This window comes from Marmota flaviventris, chromosome 8, assembly GCF_047511675.1.
Source record: "Marmota flaviventris isolate mMarFla1 chromosome 8, mMarFla1.hap1, whole genome shotgun sequence".
NCBI classification, from domain to species: Eukaryota; Metazoa; Chordata; class Mammalia; order Rodentia; family Sciuridae; genus Marmota; species Marmota flaviventris.
Genome location: NC_092505.1, coordinates 111,102,626 through 111,130,287, shown reverse-complemented (window position 1 = coordinate 111,130,287; position 27,662 = coordinate 111,102,626). Strand labels below are relative to the sequence as shown.

Genomic DNA, 27,662 nt, shown 5'->3' with positions numbered 1-27,662 from the left:
GGGTTCTGCGGTCTCTTTCCGAGGAGTTTATTCACCCGCTGGACCCTGTGTTCAAGTTCTTGCTGTAGTGAGCCTGGTGTTTCTCTGTGTCTGTGGAGGTGGGCCTCTCAGGCAGGAGCAGCCTGCTGGGCCACTGTGCCTGAGGCCTGTGCTCAGCTGTGGTTACACCAGCTCATCCAGGTGCTGGCCATCTTGGGAAATGCTGCAATAAGCCCAGAAGAGGCCACGGGTTTTGTCAGGTGTCTGGCCTGTCCGTGGCCAGATGGCCGAGATGGTTCTAATGCTTCCATACAGTGATCACTGGGGGGGCACAGGATTCAGGGGTGGGGCTGAGAACCTCCCCACCTCAACTGAAATTTCCTCCCAAATCACCAGCATTGGCCAATTTGGGTCCAGGCTGGATAGGGTGGGACTCGGATCCCGCAAAACTATCCTGGAACTTGCTCCTGAGGAGTTATCTTCCCGGGAGGCAGCAGTGGCTCTGAGCCCTGAAAGGTGCTGTTGGAAGAGTTGCCATTTCGCTTCCCGGTGACATGCTCGGCCCTGGGAAGACTGTGGGAAACGTCCTGGCCCAGGGACTGTGACTCCCAGCGTGAGGATCCAATCCTCACTTTCTGGGCCTCCTCAGCAGGCCAGCATGTGCGCTCCCCGTGAGAGCGTGTGGCCGGGTCCCCTTCATCGTGTCCTGTTCTGTTTCCCTCGACAGGACAGCTGGTTTTGATGCTGTGCCAGCCGTCTCCTGACAATGAGCTACTGGAACTCGGAGCAGCGGAGCTGTGTGCGCTACCGCAGACACTTTCTGGTGGACAACAGCGTGTTTCATGGTGAGCTGTCCGCGGCGCTCATGTCTGCAGGTCTTCGCCTGGTTTCTGACAGCGCTTTTATTCCAGCATTCTAGATGCAAATATGGGACCATTGTTGGATTGAACCAGCGCCCGAGTTAACTTGTTTATGGTTAATTACCCAGAAAGTCCCGCGGTGCCCAGCATCCCTGCGTGTTGCTGTGGCCCGTCTCAGCCTCAGGGTTCCCACCCTGTCCCTGACGCTGATTCTCCTGGCCCTCCCTGCCTACCACACTGCCAACTCTTTCTGATGTTTGGGGCCATTTTTGCTAGGCCCATGGTGTGGGTTCAGGTGACGTTTGTGATCATCAGCCAGTGCTTATTATCAACATGGTGTGTGTCTTCCAAATTCACACGTTAAGCAGTGCTGGTGGCCACCTGTTTGAGACCAATTACAAAAAATCCACTTTTTTAATTGATGTGCTGTGGGCTTTATCTGTAGGCCCTTTATCTAATCCCAGTTGCTCGGGAGCCTGAGGCAGGAGGATCTCAAGTTCAAGGCCAGCCTGGGCAATTAAGAGAGACCCAGTCTCAAATTATTTATATATATATATAACAAAAAGGTCTGGGGCTACATCTCAGTGATAGAGTGCCCCTGGATTACATCCCCAATAGCAGAGGGAGAGAAAGCCTTATCTATCTGTGTATTGGGCCACCTATTAAAGCCAGCTCACCTATTTGTGTGTCCGGCCACCTGTTAAAGCAGGGCAGAGCAGTTTACATTGTGCTCTGCTGTCCCCAGGGAGTGATTGGTATCAGTCATTTGCAGGGCACTTAGAGGACTCACCTTTCCCCTGCTGAGGTCTGTTTATGTGGTGGTGTACAGTCAGCATAAACTCTGTCAATCCCACTATCAGGATGCCCTCAGTGACATTTATTTAAGAGTCAGAGATTTATGTGGTGCCAGAGTTTTTGGAGCAATCACCAGAAGCCTGTGGCCTGCAGAGGGGGTGAGGGATTGCAGGGGTGCAGGGTGCTGTTTGACAATCCTGTGATCCAAGCCGCCTTCAACCCTCTAGGGTTGGTTTTCCCCCCTCAATTTGGTGACAGATTTAATGTGTAGTATTGCTTTAAATTGAGCTTAAGATAACAAAGGTGACTTATTCACGTATCTTTATTTGGTGCTTTAGCGTTTATGGTGCTTTTCAACATTCTTCTCATCACTTTGATACAGGACCTTCCAGGCTGAGGTGGCTTCAAGTCACAGGGAGAGGAAGGGGAGCAGAGGGGCAGTGGCTGTTCAGTTGGCATCAATAGTTAACCTCGAGGCTGAAACCAACACTGCTGCCTCTCTGTTTCCAGGCGGGTGCTCTTGGCATTGTCAAGGTAAAGCGCCCTTGGCATCGCCGGGGTGAAGCGCCCTTGGCAGGAGGCTGCGATCTTGTGCCTGGCAGTGGGCTCTGCTTCAACTTGCTCTGTGGCTTCCTTTCTCCCACTCATGGCTATCCTGGGGTATTCCCTGTTCAAGTGGCTTTATTCATTTATTCATTCATTCATTTATTTTAAGAGGCAATTCTTGGTGTTGCCCAAACTGACTCTGAATCCCCAGGTTAGGAATCCTCCTGCTGCATCCTCCTGGGTAGCTGGGGGTACAGGCGTGCTCCACCACACCACATTTAACTTCATTTGTATTAAAAAAAAAAAAGAATAAGTCTGACAATTGAAGAAATACAGAAGTTAGGAGAACTAGCTTTATTTGCATAATTTAAATTTTATTCTGGTTTCAAAAAGGTGCAGATTTCAATGTCTTAAAATCATTATTGTTTTTGTTATTTAAATTTCAATGGCTATAACTTGAAAACACTTTAATGTGTTCTGACAGTTACGTTCCAGTTAGTGTCTTACCATATTGCAGATACTCTACATGAGAACCTTGGGCTTATTGATAATTAAACCTTCTAACCAACGTCTTTGCAAGTCACTCTTCATCCCATTTTACCATTTTGTGGATGGAGGAAATGAAGCTTGGGGAGAGCCTGAAGTGGTGATCTGAAATTCAAACTCTGGTTTGCCTGACTCCCCAAAGTTCTTTCATCCCCAATCCTTTTTATTTTGAGACAGGGTTTTGTTAAGTTGATGAGGCTGGTCTTGAGTCTGTGAGCCTCCTTTCTCAGCCTCCGATTTGCTGGGATTACAGGCCCATGCCACTGTGCCTATTCCCACTGTTATTTTCTTTCAGGCTGCCTTTTTACTTCAGTAAAGAAATTAATGCTGGACAGTGGCAGCCACTTGTAATTCCAGAGACTTTGGAGGCCAAGGCTGGAGGATTGCAGGTTTTAGGCCAGCCTGGGCAACTTGGTGAGGCCCTGCATCATGATAAAAAATATAAAGGGCTGGGGATGTAACTAAGTGGTAGAACATGTCTGGGTTTAATCGCCAATACCAAAAAACAACCCCCACAAAAACAACAAAAAAGCTCAACAACAAAAACCAATCAAGACCAAAATTCACACTGAGAGGTTTACTCTATCTTGAGCTGTGTCTTCTGGGTCTGAATTATACAAGCAAATTATATAATCAGTTCTCTCCTCTGTGAAATAAGCACGTTGGTTGCAGTGAGTTTTGGGGGTCTTTCTAGTTGTAATTTCCAAGATTCCCTTGAAATGTTTCTGAGCACCTCTCACTAAACACCAGGGGGCAGCATAGTCCTTCCAATAAGAATTAGTAGTGTTTTACATTCTAGAATTATTTCTGAAAGGACTTAGAGATACCAGTAAATTTTCTCAAGATCAAAAGGATCAAAGCCAATTAGAATTATGATTCTATCCATTTATCACACAGTAGCTTTAAATTTTTCTGACAATGTCCAGTATCGCTCAGGACTTCTGTGCCCCAGCAGATGTGGTCATCAGAACAGATACTGCCTTCTGCTCTTCCCTACCTCTGCAGGCCTTTGTGCCTGTGAAGGTGGGAGCTTCCTGAGCGTGGGGACACTTGTCAGCAGTCTTGGTAACTTTATGTTAAGGGAGCTATAGTGATAATATCCTTGCTGAGTATTTTAGAACATTTCTGAGATAAGAGACATGTCACTTCTCTTGGAGGGGCTTTTGGAGCAGGAGGTGAACATCCTGACCCTAACCTGGCTTCTAGTTTATGTTGGGCCTCTCCTTATAGAACCTAAATAAAAGGAAACACTACCCCATCTATTATAAACAGAAAATATATATACCCTACGGTCATGCCCCCAATGCCCACCACCTCCAGCCACACCCCACCTGCCTCCAGTTACCACTCAGTCAAGCCTTTTCCCCTATGAGATCAAGGGCTTTGGGCACGTGCAGACCTGGATACGCAGACTGTGCTATCCAGGTTCCTTTTCTTACACTTAAGTTATTTCCCAGGAGAAAAGAGCAACATTGAAGTCAGCGCTTTGGGGTAAAATGATCAATAAGAGTAAGGATGAGAATGTCATGTTCTTATATGGTCTCCCAGTTCAGAAAGCATATTCCTACCCTCATTTTCAGAGTAAAGAAGTGGTATATTCTCATTGGAGAGAATTTAGAATTTCCCTCAACCCCCCTCAAGAGACAGTTACACCCACTGGGAATAGTTTGCATCTTTACTGGGTTTCTAAGGCAGGGCAGGACCTCTGGAAAGGCTGGGAGATGCCTGCTGGCCAGCGGAGATGAACTGGTTGAATTGACTTAGTGCTGAATTCAGTGAGAGAAGAACCTGTTAGGAATTAGGAATCTCCTCACTTCCCACTGTCTGCCTGAGGCCCAGATTTTTAGGGACCCTGTTGAATCTGAAGGGATTTGCACCTGTCAAAGAAACTAATTGCTGTTTTTTTTCTGTTTCTACTTCGTTTTTATTTTGCTGATGTGTTTGTAATAGAGAAGAAACCTGGGCACAAAATAATTGGTGCAGTATAAACTTTGCCTTAGTGGTGTACACTGTTCATGAATTATTCTGGTTGAAAGTTGCTTATTCCCTCAGCTCTTCATGGTAATGAATTGTAATATTTTCTTTTTCCCAAGCTGGGATGTGGTCTTGATTCTTATACTGATAATCTGTGTACTTGCAATTAATATGCACAAAATGTTGTGCATATCAGCTTTTGTAAACATTTGAGCACCGTAATAGCATGTCCTCAGAAGTGACTTAATGTTTGTTTTCATGCACCACTGGTTATAATTGTGATATTGGAAAATTTCTTCTAAGTTTATTATAGTACCATCCCAACTTGTTGTTGACATTTACCTCTTTTGCTTGTTATGCTGTTTTGTGAATGCTTCTGAATGACTGCCACCAGTCTCTACTAGAAAACATCTTGGACTGGATCATGAGTGTCTCCTACTTCTTGGGGATGAAATCAAGAGTAATTCTGTGATGAAATATTTTCGCAGTTTATCTTTTCAAAAAGTTGCCTTGCATGTACTTTGCCTCACGACCAACTTCTAATGAAACCGAGTGATTTAGTTAATTAATTAAAGGGATACTTTTTATTGAGCCAAGAAGGATTGTGCCAGATTCCAAAGTTTCCCTTTAGCATCAGTGTTTGAAATCTCTGCAGTCACATCAGGGTGGGAATGTGGGAATGTGGGAATGTGAAGAGGGGGTAGGGTTTGTTTATTTGCATTGCAAACTTTGTAGTTAGTGTGGCACTGGCAAACAAACTCCATTTCTCTTTATAAAGATGTAGTGTGTGTGTGTGTGTGTGTGTGTGTGTGTGTGTGTGTGTGTGTTTAGGACTGGTCATAGTTTACCCTGCTGATGGATAGACTGGTAGCCAGGGCAGACACACAAGCTTTCAGGACAAACGTGAGTATATTCAAGGGAAGAGTGGAGAAGTCCCCTCAGTGGAAGAAGAGAGAAGTTAGACCAGATCCTGGACTGTAAACACAAAGGGAGCATGAAATTATGGACAAGTGAGTTTGAGTCCCAATTAATTTAGGCCAGTTCATTACCATTTATAACTCCAGCAGCCTGCTGGCTTCAGGGCTTGGGCCATTACTAGGTTTTATGCTAGAGTAGTGTTTCTTGACCAGGTCAGAGCCTAGCTTGCCAACTAGTAACTTTATAAACATCCTCCTCTAGGTTTAGAAATCCCCATGCATATGGAATTCCTATTTATGCAAGATGGTTGGGATTTTGTGAGCATCCTTCAGGTCTTAGATGTTATCTGCAGACTCAGGTGTTATCTGCAGGGAGGAAATTACAAGGGAGAGTTCAGAGAAATGGTTAGAAAAGAAAGAAAATAGTCTTGTTATGGTTTGCATGTGAGATGTCTTCTAAAAGCTCACCTGTGAGACAATGCAAGAGGGTTCAGAGAAGAAAGGATTGGGTTGTGAGAATCTTAACACAATCAGTGAATTAATCCCTGATGGGCTTAATTGAGTGGTAACTGGAGACAGGTGGGGTTTGGCTGGAGGAGGTGGGCATTGGGGGCGTGGCTATGGGGTATATGTTTTGTATCTGGCAAGTGGAGATCTTTCTCTCTCTGCTTTCTGATCACCATGTGAGCTGCTTCCCTGTGCCAGATCTGGAGCCCTGGGGAATGGAGGTGGCTGCTTGTGGACTGAGACCTCTGAAACCGTGAGCTCCTAAAGAAACTTCTCCTTTACAGTTGTTCTTGTAGAGTCTTCTAGTCATAGCTGCAAAAAAGCTGATGAAAGCAAGTCCCAGGAAAGAAAAGGCACTTGAGTATGTTAAAGTTTCTGAGTTTTAATGGAACTAATTCTGGAGGTGGCTTTGCCCAGTAGGTTCCTTTCTCATCTCTGCCCTCGAGTGGCCCCAGGCCAAGCAATGGTCACCAAGGCAGAAAGCATGGAAGGCAGGTGTCCTTTCCCAGTTTCGGGAGGCGTGGCCTGACCCACCTGGCACCTTCGGGCTGCCCTCCTGCTGAGTGGCTGTTGGGTGTGTTCTTCTTCTTGCTAAGTGCTAAAATTTTAAGAAATGCTTTGTTCTCTACTTACTCTGCTCACTCTACATTTTTTTTTGTTTGTTTATTTAGTTTTTTTTTTTATGTGGTGCTGGGGATGGAACCCACTGCCTCATGCATGCCAGGCAAGTGCTCTGCCACTGAACCACAAACCTAGCCCTCACCTATCTGGGGGTCGATGGCCAGCATCTCATTGGGGGTTTTTCTTTTTGCCCAGGAGAGTGTAAGCTACCCTAAAACTTAAAATCTCAAGTAATTAGTGAATAACAAAACAAATACTCAGAAATATATTTACGAAAGGCAGGGTTAAGGTTTCAAGGGCGGAGTCTGGCTTCCTGTTGTCTTGCAGTCAGCAGGTTGATTGACATCTTGGCAGGTCACACCCATCTCAGATGCTGTGTGGGCCACAGCAGAGCCAGATAGGGATTCATATTGTCACTGGGCAATTCATATTAACCAGAGGAAGTGTCCACTTGTTACTCCCAGACACCAGATGTCTCTATCCACGAGGCTTCCATGCATAGTGACCCACATGCAACCCACATGTCAGGTGGCTCCTGACACCCTACATTTTCACAGAGGATATTTGGAGAACTTGCTGGGAATTAAGTGTCCAGATTTATTGATACACACTGCTTCCCCTGTTGGAGGCAGGTCGCAGATGTTCACTCAGCCCGACAGGAGTGGTACCACAAAAACACAATGTGTCACAGCAACCGCATAGCACCAGAGCCAGAAACGAATACTCTTGTCCAGCTTGGGACAACATGAAATGACCTTTCACATGAGCTGGCTGAAGCTTCTGTCATCTTTTGGGACCACATGCTCTTCCTTGATATTTTGGAGATGTAGAATATTCTCAATGAAAACCTCAAGGGATGCTGTTTATATTTCAAAATTTAAAGCTTATTCCTTTGTCCCCTGTCATTCTCTGTGATTGACATTCCATTTATTGAGCATTTTAAACTTGGCATAGTATATATGTAAAATTCTTTCCTTTTCCTCCAGTGAAGGCTCCTCAAACTACTCTGTCTCATGGCGTGGTCTTGGGGAGACTGACTTTCTGGCTACTTTTGGTTATTGAGGTCCCATCCGTTTTGAAAACCGTAATCTGAAACTCAGTACCCCCACCCAGGGCAGCAGCTGGCTGGTGGTGTTGGGGGAGGGGCTGCTACTCATTCCCCCAAGAGGAATTCAAGGCCCAGCTTCCTCAAGGGATGGAGAGGCAGGGGCACAGTTCTCCCACGTTACCTGGGCACCTGCTGGCATGTCATTGGTGGTGAAGTGGTCAGAACCTTCATCATTTGTGGATATGGTTGCATACCGAGGATTCTTGAGAAAGGACCTGCTGTGTCCCTTCAGCCTGGCCCCTTCTCTCTTCACAGGTCCATCTGTCTAGCGCATGGTGGAGGCACTGAGGCAGTTGTCCCACCCCTGCCTTCCTCTCAGCTCCTGTTTCTCCTGCGGAGCTCTGGACTGCCCAGGGCTGTAGGGATGGACACCCTTTCTTCTCCCTAGACTCCTGACTGTAGTCTCCTCTCTCACTGTCATTGGGGGCAGCCCCTAAGCCTCCATTTTATGAAGTCTCTGTAGTTCTTCCCTGCTTGTCTCTGGGGTGAGCTGTATGTCTCCATTCTCCTCAGAGTGCTAGCCATCACTTGGGCCCCCGGGTGCCCAGATGTTGCCCACACAGTGGCGTTCAGTCTGTGATTTTGGGTGGATGGAATCTCCCTTATCTCTCCAACAGGTGTCCTTGGACTCTCTAGAGCCAGCCCAGGCAGCTGTCAGCTAGCATTTTAGGTCAGGGTGGCTTCATGTCCCTAAGGATATTCTTCACTGGGTCTTCTTTTGCAAGGTGATATAGCTGGATTGATCAGAACTGAGCAGTGATCTCATCCATGGAAATCCTATTTCGATGCCCTGACTTCTTTTCTAAATCAGGAATCTGATGCAGGGAGAGGACTTGGTCTGGGAACTGCATCTCCTCTGATCTCTCTGTCATGCTTTCCACATCAAGGTCCTTCATATTCTGTCATGAATAGGGGATGAAGTCTCGGCAGAGTGCTTGCCAAATGGCAAGTTGGCAGTCTGGTCGTGCGGGCCGCCCAGGAGGCAGGGAGCTCTGAGGTTGTTCTTCAGACGAGTCCACTGCCTCTGGAGAGGCCTGGCCGGGCTTGCCCACTACTCTCCAATTCTCTCTTCAGCCCTTGATGGTGGGAGGTCTGTCAAACAGAAAGGTCCTTGAGTGTTTGATTTCTCTTTGCTTGGGAATATCGATTATCTAATGACTCCATTAGAAAGAGGGAATAATGTGTTTAATAGAGTCAACGTTCCTTCAGATTTGCAGACTTCTCACGTTTTAAGTGGTTTCTTAATGAGAATGATTTCTCCTTAGACCTGTGTTGCAAATTTAAGCCTTTGTTCCTGAAGCTGCATTTCCATAATTTTAATTAACTCTCCTCCACGCTCTCATTTTCCCAATTGTCTTTCCTACCCTGTGCCTAAGAGATTGACAGGAGAACCAGTATCTTCCCACCAGAAGATTCAAGGGTCTTCCAGGGCAGTGTAATTATTTCATTAAGTTACACAAAAGCTCTGGAGTTTTTTCCTTGGACCAAGGTGGTAATTGTTGGTGATTGCATTTGTAATCATGAGCACCTCCTATCCCCCACCACCTAAACAAAGATGAGAAGCTGCAGTTCATCCCAACAGCTGTGTAATAAAAGTCATCCCAGTAGACCTGCAACATGTTTACTGTTAGGGCTCCTTCCTTCTAGCAAGTGAGTTTGGTGTATTACAAAATGTAAACAGTTGCTTTCAAAGGAACAGTCAGAGGCCCCTGGCCCAGCGGCTTTGCATGCACTGGGAACAGCAGTGTGCTCTTGGCTTAGACCTGCCCTCCAGCTGCACATGCTGATCATGTCCAGCGCCCTCCTGCTGCCTGCTGTCCTCTGGGACCCTGGGCTCAGTACTGGTGGGGCAGAGCTCCTGCAGATCTCTCAGCCTTGCCCTGCCCTGCCCCTCCTCCTGGCTCCGGCTCCACTCACCTCTGCAGTCCCTCCTTGCAGTACCACCGTCAAGGTCCTCTGCAGAGGAGCCTTTCCTGACTCCCAGACCAGGCCAGGCTCTGGGCTGCCTCCTTTCAACACCTGGGGCTGCTTGTTGCACATTGCTATCCCAACAGGACAAGTAGTTGTGTGACAGCTAGTTCCATTTCTGTCCCACAAGTTCCAGGAGAGCAGAGGGTGTTGTGATGGTCTCCAGGACACAGGACATAGGCATTGCTTATAGTAGGTGTTCAGCTGAACGGCTGGCTGAGAACCATCTAGCATTTCCATTTCTTGCCCTCTGTTGACTCTGGGTTTTAAGCTCCTGCTGTGGAGTCTTCTGTTCTCAGGCTGCACCCCCCCTTCCTTCTCTTGAAGAGCCCAGGAAAAAGACCCATCAGCCATTTCCTCCCAAGGTGGAGGAGGAAATGAGGGGCACCTCTGAGAACCCAAGTGTGCCTTAGAGAGACTTTCATAAATACAGAACACCTCAGGTAGAGTAAGGACAGACTGATTTCTATATAAGAATTTCTTCGGCTTTTAAAATTATTTAATGATAGCTCCTAGACTTTTCCTGTTGCTTAGATGGTTATGTATTTTATTCAGCTCTGAAGCTGGAGGTTTCCCTCATCAAAATAGCACTGTTAGTAAAAGCTGCTTAATTGTGGTGTTTTGCATGCTATTAAAATTCTTTGCTGCCTGTTTCCGAACATTTCTAGCTGTAGAAGTGAGTGCTGTCTGACTGGTGATTCTTACTGCAGACAGCTAGACGAGACCTGCACCAGAGCACAGGCAGCAGCAGCTATCTCAGAGAGGAGCAAGAGAGGCTAGGGGGACACGATGAGAGTGATCAAGCCGCAGAGGGCTTCTTCAAAAGTTAAGGAGATGGCCAGGCATGGTATGCATATCTGTAATCCCAGTGACTCGGGAGGCTGAAGCTGGAGGATGGCAGGTTTGAGGCCAGCCTCAGCAATTTAGTGAGGTCCTAAGCAATTAGGAAGACCCTGTCTCAAAATAAAAACAAAAAGGACTGGGGAGGTAGCCCAGTGGCTAAGCACCCTTGGGTTCAATCTCTGGTACCAAAAAAAAAAAAAAAAAAAAAGAGAGAGAGAGAGAGGCACTTTTATTTCAGCTTTGTAACCAAACCGTAGCCAGTGTGTAATCCTTTCACCTCAGGACCTCGAGTAACAGGAGAGTCCATCTTGACACCACCTTTCAGGTTGCAAAATGGCTGAGAAATTGGCCCCTACCCCGGCAGGGTAAGAGTAGAATCTGTGAAAACTTTTTTTTTTTTTTTTTTTTTTTGTACTGGGGATTGAACTCAGGGACACTCAACCACTGAGCCACACCCCCAGATCTATTTTGTATTTAGAGACAGGGTCTCACTGAGTTGCTTCGTGCCTCACTATTGCTGAGGCTGGCTTTGAACTTGCAGCCCTCCTGTCTCTACCTCCCCAGCTGCTGGGATTACAGGCGTGCACCACCGCACCCAGCTCAGCATCTGTGAAAACTTTTCTTCCAATTTTGTTTTGCCTGTATTCGTCTCTTGGTATGTGACTGGTGATTTTTCTTAACTAGATGGAGAGGATAATGGCATATGCCCAATTAAAAGGAAGAAGAGCGAGCACATTTATTATTTAGCGTCCTACTTGACTCCCGGCCAACTCAAAATGGAACATCAGTGCGTATCTGAGAATGACTGTTCTTTGAAACAGTGCCAGGGGCAGGATTTCATGGTCTGTGTTTTCAAGCTAAGCAGAAATTCGTCTCCAGATGTGGAGCTTGGCGATTAATTAATGCCTTAGGCCAGTGGACCCCAGCCAGGGCTGCCCGTTGAAATCAGCTAGCGGGGGAAAGTTACCTGCGTCCCAGCCCAGAGGGTCTGCTCTTGTTGGTCTGGGCATAGTTGGGGATGGGGAAGTTTTTAGAAGTCCCCAGGTGATTCCAGTGGGCAGCCAGTTCAGTGCTGGCTGGCTAAAATCCCCAGATGTGAGGTGACCAGCACAGCTCAATCGTCTCAACAGAGCTTTGAATTTATACACTGGACAGTGGTCATTTTCCATGACGATGGCTTGTTTTATACTGACTCTTGAAGGATGTGTGAAGGGGGTGCAGATCTGCTACGTGACTCTCAGTCTTTGAGCATCAAATGACCTCATGGCATTATCCATGGCCTCCAGGTGATGAACTGAAACACTTTGGGAAGTTTCTTACCACCTACGACAAAACACCTGTTTGTAGTATTTTGATCAAACTGCAGTGGTGACTACACAGTTCACAATGGGGTCATTTAAAGAACTGAGGCAGAAACGAAGATAAATTGTAGGAATTGGGAGAACAGTGCCACCATTTAGAAGTTATCAGACATAACCTTGAGGGTATTTATAAACTGTCTGCCACGCGACCAGCGCGCGAACTTCATAAAAGAAGGTTTGATGCATAAAAAATTGCTAGTGAGTTTTAAATTAAAGAGACAGACTCTCATTTACCTTTATTCCCAGCTCTAAGATGGCTTCTCCTAGCTCCCGCCTCCAGCCACCTAATGTGGTGGTGAGGTTTACAGAAGAGGCTAGCGAGAGAGAGAGAGAGCGCACGCCAGGGAGTGAGCTTTTATTGGGGAACAAAAAATTCAAGGGAAAATCCCATCCAATGAAGGTTAAGGGGGGCAGCATCCCAAGGTCAGGGCCAATGATTGGGTCTTCGGGTCAGTGGCCAGGCATGCCTCTACATGACAAGCCCTCATACCTGGGACAGGGTGGGGAAGGCTCTGACACTGCTGTGTCTAAGCGCTGCCTCTCACCCAGCCAGGGAGGTAACTCAAATCACGTGTGAGGATGGCCTCCCACAAAACTGTATTTATCCACTTTGAAAAAGTGAGCAGTATCGGAGCCTTGGAGAGCCTCGCACATTTTCTGTTAGCCTGTGCAGACATTTGGTCTGTCCCCATCACGGTACCCGTGAGGCAGCTGATCCTCAGGTCCCTGTTATTCCTGTCCTCGGAGCCTCAGAGCTGTGAAGGAGAGATCAACCCTTCTCAGATCACTCTCCTTTGCATGGTCTCTTCTTCTTGGCATATAGGATCTTTTGTGACACCCAGAGAGGAACGGGGCCAATGCTAAGACAATATGTTCAGATCTTGTTGGGAGGAGTCAGACATTTTTGAATGTTCTTAGGCATCTTTGGGAAATGTTAGAGTTGATGCTGAATCAAGTTTGTCATTGTGACTAGCTGCTTTGGCAGCATTATCCCTTTTAAATCTCCAACAAGACCATCTTATTATTTTTGGGTACCAGGGATTGAACTCAGGGGCACTCTACCACTGAGCCACATCCCCAGCCCTATTTTGTATTTTATTTAGAGACAGGGTCTCACTGAGTTGCTTAGTGCCTTGCTTTTGCTGAGGCTGGCTTTGAACTCGCAATCCTCCTGCCTCAGTCTCCTGAGCTGCTGGGATTACAGGCATGTGCCACCATACCTGGCCAACAAGACTATTTTAGAGAGCAAACTGTTTACAAGTTTCATATCAATTGCATTGTTAAATTGTGGTGTTCAACCCCAGGTTTTCTAGACTCCAAAATCCAGCGTTTTCCCACCATTGTGATATGGTGATATATCACATAAATTTCCTTTAAAGCTACTAAGGGAACAAGAACTAAAGAACTGAGACAGAAACGAAGATGAAATGTAGGAATTGGGAGAACAGTGCCACCATTTGGAGGTTATCAGACATAACCTTGAGGGTATTTATAAACTGTATTTATCCACTTTGAAAAAGTGTTGTGTTTTAGGAGAGCTTCAGGACTCTATGGATGCTGCCAGAGTTCTGCAGAGATGACATCAAGGGTGGGCTGGGAGCTGGCTCTATAGAGGTCCTGGGGCTTGGTAGGAATGCAGACTCTCAGCTCCACCAGGGACCTCTTCAGTTGGAATCTGCATTTTTTTTTTTTTTGGTACCAGGAATTGAATTCAGGGGCACACAATCACTGAGTCACAACCTCAGCCCTATTTTCTATTTTGTATTTTATTTAGAGACAGGGTCTTACTGAGTTAATTAGCACCTTGCTTTTGCTGAGGCTGGCTTTGAACTTGTGATTCTCCAGAGCTGCTGGGATTATAGGCGTGCATCATCATGCATTTTAATAAGACCAGGGTGGTTAAGTATGAGTGAGATCATTTGGGCATGGGTGTGAGTCTTTCTAAGTGAGGATTAGTTAGTCCCTATTCTCCTGGAAACAGGAGAAAAGGATAGGATCAGGGGGCAGAGTTTGAGAGATTCAGTCAATGGTTGGCTGACTCCATAGCTCTGGACCCGAGGTGGGACAGGACATCATGGTGGAAGGGTGTAGCAGAGGAAAGCAGCTCAGGACAAGGCAACCAGGAAGCAGAGGGAACTCTGCTCACCAAGCTTCCTGGGACCTACCTCCTCCAGCCACATCCTACCTGCCTGCAGTTAGCACCTCGTTAATCAGTGGGTATCAGTGGGTTAATATTCCGTGTTTGAAACACAGGAAGATGCAGTAAGGGAAAGCAGCAGCATTCTGGCTGCAGTGACATGGGGCATATCAGAACCACCATGAGAAGCCATCCTATGAAGGGATATGAGCAGAGCCCGCGGCTGGGCTTGAGGGCATTTGTGACACCTCTGGAAACATATGCATGTACATTTGTGTACCCTCTTCCTATGAACAAAGCCCTCAGCTTCCATTATGTTTCAAATAGTGTTATTCCTTGCCCCTTTCTAACCCTCTCATGGAACCCTTCTCCTTTTGTAGATGAGAAGGTAAGGGACAGCTGGCAGAGTTAATTCCAAAAGCCATCATGCAAGCCAACTGGCCTTCCTGATCTGAGCTAAGCACTCTGAAATGCTAAGAGGATTTTCTATGGGATAACTCCTGCAAATCTCTATGCGTCTGATTATCAGAAATGGTGAGCTCTTTCTAGTGCTGGAATATTACATGACAGTATCTCAGGTCTTGCACTTTGGCCAGGTGAGTGAGAAGTATCCTTTATGGAGCTGCCATAGGCCTGACCGTCCTTGGGGACAGGTGTTGGGACCTGTCACCAAGAGCAGCAGGTCCCTGAGGCTGGACTCTCCTTGTGTGGCAGCATCTCCACACAAAGACTTCTTTTTAGCATCTTCGTAGTTAATAAATGATTATTAACTCTGAGAGAGCCAGGTGCTGCCCTTTACAGAGTACTGTAATCCACGTGGCATTTAGATCTAGCCACCAGTTCATTCTCTGGAAATTTATCATCTGGTGAAGCATCGATTCCATGAACCCGGAGGACATTCACAACATTTTTTTCATTTCTTGAGTTGCTGCTCTGTACCACTGCAGAATCATGGCCTCTGAGGACACTCTTTCAAACAGTCCTCTCCTATGGTCCTCCCAGAACCTAAGTGTCCAGATCCTCTTGGGCTGTCAGGCAGGGCTGGAAGATGGTTGCTCTTCAGGGACAGATACCTTCCCTCCACTTCTCCACTTGTCCCTGTGTTTGAGACTGTGTTTCCAGGTGCATGTTAATATCTAACAACTGTAGGCACATTGTTTCTGATACTAGTAATATATGATTTTTTTTTTCAGCTAGAGAACAAATTTGGCATAAGTCATAGTACTAAGTTATTTCTAAATTAAATTAATTTATATAAGGTGGTAAAATGTTATTAGTTTCCTATTTTATTACCTTTATTATTCATGAAGAAGCAATTCTTTCCTCTTTTCTCCAAGGTCTTTAACAAAATCAGCCGTTGTAACCATTTTGTGCTAATTGATGATGAATGAGGACTAATGAAGCAGAAAATTAAAATGCTTTTGATGTTTTAATTTTAATATTAATCACTAGTCTACACTTCACAGTTATTTCTCTCATTGATAAATATATGGCTTTAGAAAGGATTTCAATCTTTCAAAAATGTCTTTGCTATCTACTGAGCCTCATTAGATTCTTGAAATCCATGCTACTGGAATGATTTTATCAATGAAGAAGAAATTTGAAGCTAAAATCAATATGGTTATTGGCAGAAGAAGGTTTATTGTATGTTTCCAGGTATCTCTCTGCCCTATGTGTGCAGGTATATATTTTTTTAAAGATAAGAAACTTAGGATATCTCAAATATACTCTCACCTTTAAGACAGTATGCACTTGCTGTATTTTAGAGAGTGCTTATACTATAAACAAACTTATTTTTCTAGTAAAAAGGCCTATGGCTTCTCTATAGAGTTTTCTGGACTGGTAAAGACCTCAAGAAAATATTCTGAGCTCCCTTGAAGCTTGAAAGCGCTAGAGAACGGGAGACATGACTTAGTATTTGGTGACTGGATTTGTGGCCACCTTTTTATTTGACACTTTTTATCAGCGAAGGCCCTGAGGCCTGGGAAGGCTAGCAGGAGGGTCTAAGGTGGGTCTGCCCCTGGTGACTGGTATGGGCTGAAAACCCAGTCCCTGGGCAGAGCAGGTGCTGGTCCCTACCGTGCTGCACCATGTGCCTGTGTTCATGAAGTCACAAGATTTCTTCGCTTTCTTCCAAACAGAGAGGCCTGTTGATTCCCAGACTGCTGGTCTAACTGTCAGTCATTCGCCCTGAGTCCTCATTCCCCAGGAGTGTGAGCAGGGGTGTTGTGCCATTTTCTCTTGCATTGACTATTTACTGACCTAGGTTCCTGCTGGGAGGCAGCAGTTAGCGCAGCTCAAGTGGCCCTGAGTATGGAGAGCTCACAATCCTGGCTGTCTGGCTCTCTCTGCCTTCCTTCCTCCCCTCCAGCTCACGCAGGACCTTTGCTTAAGGATAATTTTGCTCTACTTATTTTATTTTTTGTGGTGCTGGGGATTGAGCCCAGGGCCTCATGCATTCGAGGCAAGCACTCTACCCTCTGAGCTACATCCCCAGACCCCATTTTCTTTATGTATGTACTCACACTCTTCTACACTCACATGTGCCCACACACACATACGCACACATTATGCTTTCTGAATAATTTCAGAATAATCTACATACGTCATGGCCATTTGCCCTAAATACTTCACTGTGCATTTCTTAATGCAGGCATATTTTCTTATATAATTTTGCTGTAATCATCAACTTACGTCAATTTAACATCATTAAAGCCCCTTAGTTATTTTTTTTTTCTTAAATCCTTTATTTTTGGAAGGTTTTCAGTTGGTCCTTGTTTCTATAGGGAACAGGAAGGAAAGAAGAAGGAAAGTAACAGACATGGGTCACTGTGAAGGCTTCTAAACCCCCCATTCCTCAGGGTAGAGAGGGCATAGGTGGCTGGCTGGTCTGATGCTCCTCTGCTGTCACCCTCTTTGTGTTTGGCAGGATTGGGATGGGATGGGAAGGGCTGTGTTTTCATTTTTACCCAACCAAATTACAGAGCTGGTCCTGCCTAGGATTCTTGCACACTGGGCCAGGAACTTTGGCATCTGTCGTTGCAGGTGTTGCTGTAGAGGAGGAAAATGAGGCTCGGAGAGATTTAGAGTCGCTCGGCTTGTGTTGGGGAGAACCCAGGGTTTAACTCCATTCCTCCTCATCTCACCTCTGCTGGTGTCTCCTCACCTCCAGCAGCTCCATGTGCTTCACCTCCTGCCCACCAGGTCCAGTTATTTCTGGACTGGGAACTGATGTGCCATTTCTTTCTCTCCCAAGGAAATCTGCCTTCTCCGGGCACCGCAGGCTCTCTCTGTCATAAAGGCCTGGCTGAAACATTAACTAGCAGGCCATTTGGAAGACCTTCGTAAGTTGATCCGTCTTGAGAGACTGTCTATCAGCAGCTTTCACAGGTCTGTGTTCCCCTGGTTTATAGAGAAAGGCTGCCTGTGGACTCATTCCCTCATTTCCCCTTCCACATATCATAATCCCAGCAACTGATTTTCTTCAGACACCCAGGTTTTGGAGTCCCCCTGTAATCCTTGGGGCCTGGGGTCCTGGTTGGTGCCCCAGGTCTTCCTGAGTACCGGGAGCTACCTGGGGTCTGAACTCTGAGTTAGTGGGGGGGAGTGCACCTCCTGCAGCTCTCTGTTCTTCTGACCCATTCTAGGCTCCAGCACATGCCAGGAAGCAGGAAGTCACCATCTCCTGTCAGATGTTGGCTCTGGCCTCCTTGTAGCTGGCCCCAGGCTGCAGAACAGCTAAAGCTGGCAGGGACTCAGGAGGGAGGGGGACATTGGGGAGGAGTTGGCCGGAGCCAGCCCCTTCATTTCATCAGGCAGGGTCAGTGGAGTCCATGTTTCCTTTCTGCAGAGCCATCGAGGTCAGGAGTCCAGCCTCTGGTGATGAACTATGAGCTGTGACACACTGAAAGTCACCCCCAGAGGGTCACTGTGGCCTCTTGGCTTCTTCTAGAGAGGCTGACACAATCCTGCCTGTTTCTTTGGACATCCTTCCCCTCAAGGTTGTGTTTTGTTATTGAAATATCCTCCCCAGGCATTGTATGATTGGATTTCAAGGACGGTGTGTCTCTCTTCCCATCCTCCAGGGTCATGGCCATCCAGCTCCCTCAGAGGCCTGGGACTGCCCTTGGGAGGCCTGTGCTCAGTGGTGTGGCGGCGGAAGCTGGGGTTGGGGTGGCCTGGTCCTGAGACACCTGGGCGTTGGCAGCTGGGAGGGACTGTCCAGAGATGGCTGTGTCTTTGGCCTGAGCTCTCTGGGTACTGAGCATGTGCTCAGGGGACCTGTGCCATCCTGGACTCCTCCTACTCAGAAGAGCTTTGCAGAGGGGAAGGTGTTTAATAATACAGCATCTTCTGCCCACCCGTGTGGTTAGCTTTGTGTATGTTCCTCGGGGGCCAGTCTTGTGGGCAGTGTTCCAGATAGGCAGGTTTGCCTTGCGGTGGCCATGCGGCCTCCAATTTGTATTGTGGTCCCTCTTTGGCAGACTGTAAGCTGCGATGAGCTGGGCAGATCATGTCATTTACTCTTTGTTAGACTCCTGGCAAAGTGTCCTGTCCCAAGCCATCAGATCTGCCATGGGTGGGTGCTGTATAGGCCCTGTTCACCCTCAGCTGGTGTCCTAGGGGCAGGAGGCCCAGGCTTGCCTGGACTTCTACCCTCCGTGTCCAGACACCCCCTCTCCCGGGAAGAGCAAGAAGGGCTTCCCCATCCAAGGGAAAACCACATCCCAGTGCGTGGGGAAAATTTGAATATGTGAGTACTTAAGTTCTGAGAATCTAATTAAAACTTCAGCCCTCAGGGCAGATATTTGTTTTAATATACGTCACTGTCAAAAACCATTAGGGAGTCCCCTGTGTCTACCTTTCTCTGGTTAATTCCTCCCTGTTAATGTTATAATTAACACTGATGACAACGGATGGAGGATATCCAGATGGTGGAGGCTGAGTTACAACGTCGGGTGCTTTTTTATCATGTGTGGATGGGAACTCACAGGCACCACATCATGTCATTTTCGCACTCCCGACTCTCCACCCAAGGCCGTTCAGGCTCTTTCTGTGGCCATCAGCTGCAACCTCCTGGTTTCTTACAGGGCCTGTGAGTCAAATCTTGCCTGTGAGGTCTCCCTGGTTTTTACAGTTTGCTCGAGCTGAGATCAAACACAGAGCCTACCAAGGATTTTACTTTCAATTATATTGACAGCTTCATCATTGGCGGTGATGTGCCTGTAAATTTTTATGCTAACCTATAAAATTTAAAGTGACATGATCAATAAGCAGTCAGGTCTTTTAAAAAAATAATGAAAAAAATTTTACCTTAAAGCCAAGAGTCTTGAAGGGGGAGATCAATAAATCATTCATGAGACATCATTACAGAGGGGCAGTGAGGCTTACGAGGGCCTCGTCTCTGTCCTGCAGAACACAGCAAAATAAATATGGGTAACACTGTGTTTTGAGAGTCAGATACTTAAACAGGTGTAGCAATTACTGTGCACTGGTGCGTGTAGGGGAAGTCCAAACTGGTTTGTTTGACAAAGGTGCGTGGCCCACAGGACGTGTCCTGTGTTGTTGGGATGGGTGGTCCCCTCTCTTCGGTGATGAGCAGGCACATGATGAGCCTGGGGTCTGGACAACCCCCCTTGGCACTTGTTCATTAGGTGACCCTGGAACACGCCCCCCCCCTCCCCCGTGGGCCTGCAGCTGCCCCCAGATAGAACTTTGTGGTCCGCTGGGTTTGCAGCTCCAGTGTTTGGTCACACTTTGTCGTCTGGCTTCTGGTTGTTGCTGGCACTAGTACATTAGCACGTTTGCCTGGGTTGGGGAAAGAATGCTGTGGTGAAGTTAGAATCCCAGTTTCAGGTCATCCTCCTCCAGTACCTGGTTTTCACTGTGGGGCAAGCCCCGAAGGAGACCCCAGGCTCAGCTTCCTCCTCCGGGAGAGCAGGGTGGCTGAAGGATGTGCTCCTGTAAGGGCTCTGAGGAGCCCCAGAGGGAACCCTGCTGGACAGGTGGCCCATGTGCCACCTGCCCCCTCTGTGAAGCACCTGAACCTCTTTAAGATGCACTCTCAGTAGCATTCCATCTTGCTACCTCGGGGCTTAGTACCAAAGTTCTACAATTCCCTGGTATGGTCCTTTCGGGGATTCTGAGCTTCTCGTGAGAGCGATTTCCTTCACAGGCCAGAGGCCTGTAGTGTGCCGGTGGTGTTTGAATTGAATGATTTGGGAGCCTGCTCTCCTTCATCCAGTTAACTTCACATTTACAGTGATTGTGGTGTTAATCTACTGAGTTAAGTCCATTGCAAATATAAACAGAGCAGATTTCTGTTTATCCTGTGGATTATCAGTAGATAGGTTAATGTTTCTGACTCTTCCATTAGTTCCTTTTCTATCTCTATGGTTTGCACAGGTCAGATAATGGGAGGGGACTGCCCCTGCTGCATAGCCAGGTATTGCTCAGGAAGGCTAGTTAGTATAGATGGTCAGGGGAGTTACAGAAGGACCCACGCTCGGTGTCCCCAGAAGGATCTGGAACACTAGTCTGGGAATAAGCAGCGGGTCACAGACAGGACACTGCTTCAGGGCTTGGTACCCTCAGTTTTACAGGTGGAAGCGTGCTCGCTTATCCTGGGAACTGTTCTCTGGAGCATCCACTCTGAGTTTCCCTGCATCCAACTCTTTGGATTTGTGTGCGCGTTGGAGGATTCTCATTGAGGTTTCCTATGTTCGTGTAGCTACATTAGCTACATTAGTTACATGATTTATGTTGAGAATTTGGGGTTTCCTATGTAGTTGAGTACACAGTGAACTTCTGAAAAGAAATTAAGCTCTGGTAGCTCTGTTTTTTTTGAAGGGGGCTTCTATGAGATTTCAGATGTTAAAAGAGATTGAAGTTTGTAAGTGCAATGCTCAATATCTTCATTTTACTTGTGCTAGCCAGCTTTCCAGCACTGTGACAAAATGTCCAAGGCAAGCAACTTATAAGGAGGAAAAGTTTATTTTGGTTCACAGTGTTGGAGGTTTCAGCCCTTAGTTTGCCTGTTGCCTTTGGGCCTCTGGCGGGGGGGGGGGGTGCAGAACATCATGGTGGATGTGTGTGGCACAGGAAGCTGCTCAGCTCATGAGGTTCAGGAGGCAAAGAGGGAGGGGCTGGGGTCCTAATCTCTCTCTTGAGGATATGACCCCCAGTGCTTAGATTCCTCCCTCTATGCCCCATTTCCTGAAAGTTCCATGTCTCCTAATAGAGTGCTACATGCTGGTGTACACGCCTTCAATGCCGGGCCTTGAGGGACATTTCAGATCCAAGATACAGCAATACCTTATCTAGTGAAGATGCTGGGACCAGACTCTGGGGAATCCAAGCCTAGCTCTGGTACTTCCTTCCTGAGCCATCTCAGGGAAGTCACTTAACCTCTCTCTGCCTCAGTTTCAACATCTGAAACTATAGAGGGATTGTACCTAATTCACTAATAAGGGCACCACAGGCATTGACTAAGGCACAGGCAGCGTTGGAAACAGTGTCTGGGATGTAGTGGTCCACAAGTGTCCGTGATCCTCAGAGTTCTCCTCTGTGGCAACACCGGTGGGAGGGCTGTCACCTCCTAGCTGAGTATGACTAAACTCGCTGTACTTTTAGAATATGATGTTACTTTTTCCCCTGAGTAAAAAGAAGTAAGTGCTTGTTCTAAAAATGAAAATACAGTCAAATATCAAGAACAAAATGACCATCGACTACCTTTCCCATGTATTTTCCTAAGTCATTCTGTGTGTCTGTCCACAGGTTTCCATGACTGAAGTCATGCTGCATGTTTAGTCTGTGGCTTCCTTCTTTCACTAGTGTGTCCCATGTCCTCCAGGTAACCTCAGTGTCACAGACACTGCTCCCAAGGGTGTGTGCGTCTTGTTTGGTCATTCCCTACCGATAGGCATTTGGATTATTGGCATCTGGATTTGTTATTATTGTGACAAATACCAAGGAAGCATTTGTGTACATAGAATTGCGTATTTTTTATGGTTTCTTTAGGATAGTGTTTTAGTGATGATCATTCACTAAAACTAATAATTTTTCTAAGTCTTGCAGCATCTTGCCTGATGACTTTTCATGTGACAATTCTTGCTCCAAGTCTGTACTCCACCCTTGTGTGAACGTTCCTGTGCTGTCCATGGCTACCTGGGCACCTCATTTTGAGTGCGGTGCTGTGGTACAGGCTCAGGAGAGGACAGTGGCCGGCGAGGTCCAGGCAGAGTTGCTGCCTGCTTTTGCTTTACTTTGTGTCTTAGGGTAAAAACAGTGACTGTGCTTTAAAAATTGATTGGAGACTTGGGGTCGTGGCTTTATGGACTATTTTCCTTATGAGGATCCTTGCTAGAGACGCTCACAGCTTCTGGCTGTGTGCAGGTATATTCTGTGACAGAGAGTCGGAGGAATTCTGAAATTAGGGCTGCAGCCTGGCCGATGATCCTATCACCCAAAGACAGAGCTGGCGGGAAGAGCCTAGACCCAGCTTGGTTTGAATCCCGGTTCCATCAGAACTGCGTGGTCTTGAACATCTTGTCCAACTTGAACCTGTTTCCTTACCTTTAAAATATGAATGCTAATGTACAGTCTTACAGAATTTTTATGAAGATCAGAGAAGACTGTTTTCACAGAGGTGTTTGATACGTGGTGGCTTTTCTGATCATCTTGGGGTAACATAGCTGCCACGTTCATAAGTGGGTTTTCTAATTGCACTGGGGAGTCCCAAGGGCTGAGGCACTCCATGTTTTCACTGTGTTGGTCTCTGTTTGGGTTTAAACCTGGCAAGGGTGGGTCTGGAAGAAGGAAGCCTAGAACCTTTCACTCTAGACTTGACTAAATGAAGTTATGTCAAACCAATAGTTGAGGTGGCTGTCACTTGCTCCCTTGCTTCTATATTCTGAATATTTAGTGGTCCGGGCACAGGGGCAAAGCCCATGGCCTCTACCTGCTCATTTATCCTGTGAGTCGGGCACTACAATCCCAGGCTTTGATGTTTAGAGGGATCGTCAGATCCAATAAATACAAATATGAGACATATCACATGGGAGATACTTATGCAAAAAGTTATTTGTTATTTATGTGAAAGTCAGATTTAACCGTGTTACCTTATCCAGCACCCCTGCCCATCTTGTCCTCAAGATGATGCAGTGAGGTTACAAAAGTCTGGGTCTTCTTCCTGGCGCTGGTTGCCTTCAAGCCCCTGATGTCTCTTGCTCCTCTATATGTTTGCTTGAGCACCTGGAGTAGAACTCGGGGGAGGGAGGCCAGGGAAATGCTGTCAGGTGGAGTCAAGTTCTTCACTCCTTGTGAACATGGGGGCTGAACCCAGACACTCCTCCCTGTGGCCTGACTGGGGGAGGCCATTCCATAGTAAACCTAAGGGGGGCTAATGAGGGTCTGTAGGGTCCATGCTGCCCGCCAGGTGCGGCGCTGGAGCTAATGCGGAAAAAGCCAACATTTTCAAACATGGGTTCCAGCTGAGAAGCCTCAGTTCTCAGGCTGTTTGGGTTAGAAGATCATCACTGTAGAACCATCGGATATTTAACAAGGAGTAGCTATTTCTAGCTCTCAAAAATTCGTGAGTGGCCCTTAGTGGTCAATGCATACTCATGGCCATGCCATTGTTTTAAAAGCTTGCCTTCTGCTGGGCGTGGTGGCACACACCTGTAATCCCAGCTGCTCAGAAGGCTGATACAGGAGGATTGTGAGTTCAAAGCCAGCCTCAGCAACTTGGTGAGACCTGTGTCTAAATAAAATACAAAATAGGGCTGGGGATGTGGCTCAGTGGTCGAGTGCCCCTGAGTTCAATCCCCAGTACCCTCCCACCCCCAAAAAGAACTTGCTCTCCTTCCCCCTGAGCCCTCCTGCCTTGGAAGGCTCCTCTGGCTGTGTGGGTTGGCCCTCAGTGTCAGCAGCTGTGAGCTGTGGAGCTGTCGCATATCAGATGCAGGCCCACCTTTCCAGGCACACTTCATGTGAGTGGGGAGAGAGGGCTGAAGACCCTGTGAGAAGAAAACTACTTCCTGTGGCCAAGGGATGACCCTTCCCCACCCTCCTTGCAGAGGTATAACAAGATTGGAATAGGGGGTCTTGAGAAGGAAAGCCTTCCAATCCTCCCTTGGGAGCACTGTGGTCTCCATCTCTTACTCAGAGGGAATGGGCTGTCAGCTAAAGATGCCGTTTGCTTTTCTGGACATCTTTGATTATGGGCAGCCAAAGGAAATAGAAATTTATTACCCACTATTAATTTTATGTTAGGGAAACACTGTGGTCTTTTTGTATAAAATTACCTGGGAGTATTAAATATTTCAGTTAAATTTTGGGTGCTATTTGGTTCAGACTATTGGTTAGCAGAGATTAAACAATGAAGTCCACTGATTTTCTGGATGGGTATTAAGAATGTCAAGACTGATAACAAGCTGTGCTTGTGATCTCAGCTGCTTGGGAAGTTGAAGAAGGAGGACCACAAGTTCGAGGCTGGCTTGGGCAACTTAGTGAGATTCTATCTCAAAAAGGGCTGGGGATATAGCTCACTAGTAGGGAATTTGCCTAGCACAGCATGTGTGAGGACTTGAGTTTGACCTCCAATACTGCCAAGCTAAGAAACCAAACCAAACCAAAGGCTAATTATAATATTAGAGATGATAGTGATATATAATGTAATTCTAAGAGCTTCATGTGTACTAAACTCTTGCAATAACACTTGAAGTGGGAATTATTATTTGCCCCTGTGCAAATAAGGAAACCAAGGAGCAGAGAGTTTAAGGGACTTGCCCTGTCACTTGCCCAGTCACTCAGCTAGTTGGTTGTGGAGAGTGTATTTGAACTCGAGCAGATGGACTTCTCGACTCTTAACCGCATCTTTTTTTTTAAATAGTGTGTGTGTATGATGTATGCATATCGTATTCAATTTTGTAAGAATGGTGTTATAATTATGTGCAGCCAGATACCTTGGAAATTCAAATTTCTCAGGAACCTTTAAGGGTAAATAGTGGGGCTTGGAGACTGGTGGAGGCACTATGCAATTGGGGAACAGGTGAGTGGGAATTGGGGTTGAACTTGGCTCCTGGGAGTAGAGGGGTATGGTTAGCAATCTGGGCTGAGGGTCTGCAGGAATGGGTAAAGACTGGCCCTGGCCTGTGCAGAGTGGAGGTGCTGAGAGTCCCAGGGGCCACAGGTGGGTGAGGTCAGTTGATGGTGGGGAGAAGACAATGGTACTAGGGGTCCCCAAGGGAGTTAATGATCAGGATGGAGAGACCTAGTTACAGTGTTTAAACTCAAGATGCCAGTAAATAGCTTTGATATGTGCCTACCTGTCTATCTACCTACCTCTTCAAAGAAGTTGTTTGAACTTGCAAAAAAAGCTTTTATATACTTTAGGGAAAACAGAGTGGTAATGTATTAGGGCATTTACTGACAGCGGGCTTTTCCAGCCCCAGTCATGTTATTCACCTTCCCATGGAGGTGTGATGTCTTTGACCCGGGAAGCCTTCGCTGCAGAAAGGTTTTGAAACTATAACCTCATTCCTCCTAAGTTGGAAATATTCCTGCCTTTTCTGTGGTCCCTGCTGTGTTTGCGTGTGGAATGGGGAAGCAAAGCCAGAGCTCGGGCTCACCCTGAGCGGCACGGAGGCAGCCTGCAGGCGGACGCGGCTGGTTCTGCACGGGCTGTGTGTGCAGGTGATGGACGGGCGCTCTGCCGAGAGCGTGCGTGCCTGTGCGCCTCCGTGTGCCGCCGAGGGTCTCGGGTGTGGGCATCTTCCTCTGCTGCATTCAGCCTGCGTCACTCCTACGGTAATCCGTGTCTCGGTCACCTCGGAGGGGGGGGTTCTTTGATGGTTTAAGACGGACACTTCCCGGACATTAAATGTGCATGGTGCCCGAGGGCTTCGCGCTGCACTGAGCCTGCACATCTCATTCCCAGAGTAGCCACCGCGCCTGCGTTCCCACGGTAGCAGCAGCGGCAGCCTGAGCAGATGCTGCCAGTGTGCTCATCTGGCTGTGCTTTTCACTTTGGGACAAAGTTCTATAGTCACATCTCATGGATTTCCTCCCTTCACGCTGGAAAGCCCAGACTGTGAAGATCTCATCATGCCGTAAAGGGCAGCAGGAGCCAAGTTCTTGGGGCTGCTAAGGATCTCTTTGCCTTTTCCCCTCTTTTTGGAGATGTGTATCAGAAAAGGGCTCTGCCTGTAAAGAGAGATTTTACCGCTCTGGCTAATGATGTGTAGCAGTATTGAATTTAATGGCAGACCTTGAAGTGTATAAAAACTTAAGTCCAGAAAAAGGTAAGACCCATGCTACCGATTTCAAGGTAAGTGATAGTTCTGGTAAAAGATGGCGAGCACTTCTTATTTCATGTTTAATTAAATATTATTTGAATTCTTGACAATGTATTTGAGATATCACATTTCCATCTGAAATGAAAAGGTAACAAGATGGTTTTGATGAGGCAGAAGTGTTTTATCCTTTGTGAATGTGTGTTTTCATCATGGTAGAATTTGCATGCTGACGGATTGAAATTATTATAGTAAAGTGGTCAGTGAGAAGATCATTTGTATTCTTGGGTTGTAAGTCAAGGACACAGACGTGCCTCAAAATTTCATTTGTCTGACACCCATAAGCTCTGGGTTGTAATTTAAACACTGTCAAGTCTTATTCAATTTGAATAATGATAGATAAAGTTGGATTTTGACTTTTCTACAGTAAATCTGGAGAGAATGATTCCTGATTTGTATCAATTAAAGATGGTCACAGACAGTGAAATAATTAGCTTTATGAGATGGAATGGCACAGGCATTCAGCACAGATAAAATGGAGGCAGCAGCCGTGTGTCATGTCCCAGGGTCTGTTGGCTCCAGGAGCTTGAGAGGAAACATCCGAAAGTAGGAGCTCAGAAATTTTAAATATGTGGAGATTGTTCTTGCATCATAGGAAATGTTCCTGCCTGGTCAGACAGAATAAATGACATGTCAAAAAATGTCTGCTAAACTTATCTTCAAATTGAGATTCGTCTGTCATTTCTGCTTACTGTATGTGTCGGCTCACATGTAACTTTATCACATCCCTGTTCCAGCTGAGAGCTGTCTGGAGGCTGCTGCTGGTTCGTGGTACTCTTGTCAGTGTGTCGTTCTCAGGGCAAACACGGATGCTTGCTTTTGATTCAAAAAATATAGATTGCACCATGGTTGAGATTTCCTGAGTAAATCTGAGTTCTTTAAGCCTGGAGGGAGCTTTCCCACAGGTGTAGGGTAGATTCTGGTTTACTCGGTGGGCAGTTGGTCAGGATTCCTGTCGAGGGTTTTGTTTTTAAATGTGTGCAGGAACTCTTGTTTACAGAATGTGGGGCTAACTGAATGGCATAGCCTGCTGTGGGGTGGTCCTGATTTAGCCTTCATGCAAGTAATGCCGACAGGGACTTTTTAATCACTGTCCCCACCTCATGTGATCTTTACGACTAAAGTTAAAGCTCTAATTATTTTCTTT

General features: G+C 46.7%; 1 protein-coding gene across 3 annotated transcripts in view; it reads left to right on the top strand.

Moving 5' to 3' along the window:
• Positions 1 to 745: 745 nt before the first annotated feature.
• Plch1 (phospholipase C eta 1) overlaps positions 746 to 27,662 on the top strand; it is a 156,646-nt gene continuing 129,729 nt past the window's right edge. For all 3 annotated transcript variants that reach the window (XM_027933733.2, XM_027933731.2, XM_027933730.2), the window contains exon 1: positions 746 to 824. In XM_027933733.2, the coding sequence (XP_027789534.2) occupies positions 746 to 824 (79 nt within the window). The remainder of the gene's footprint in view (positions 825 to 27,662) is intronic.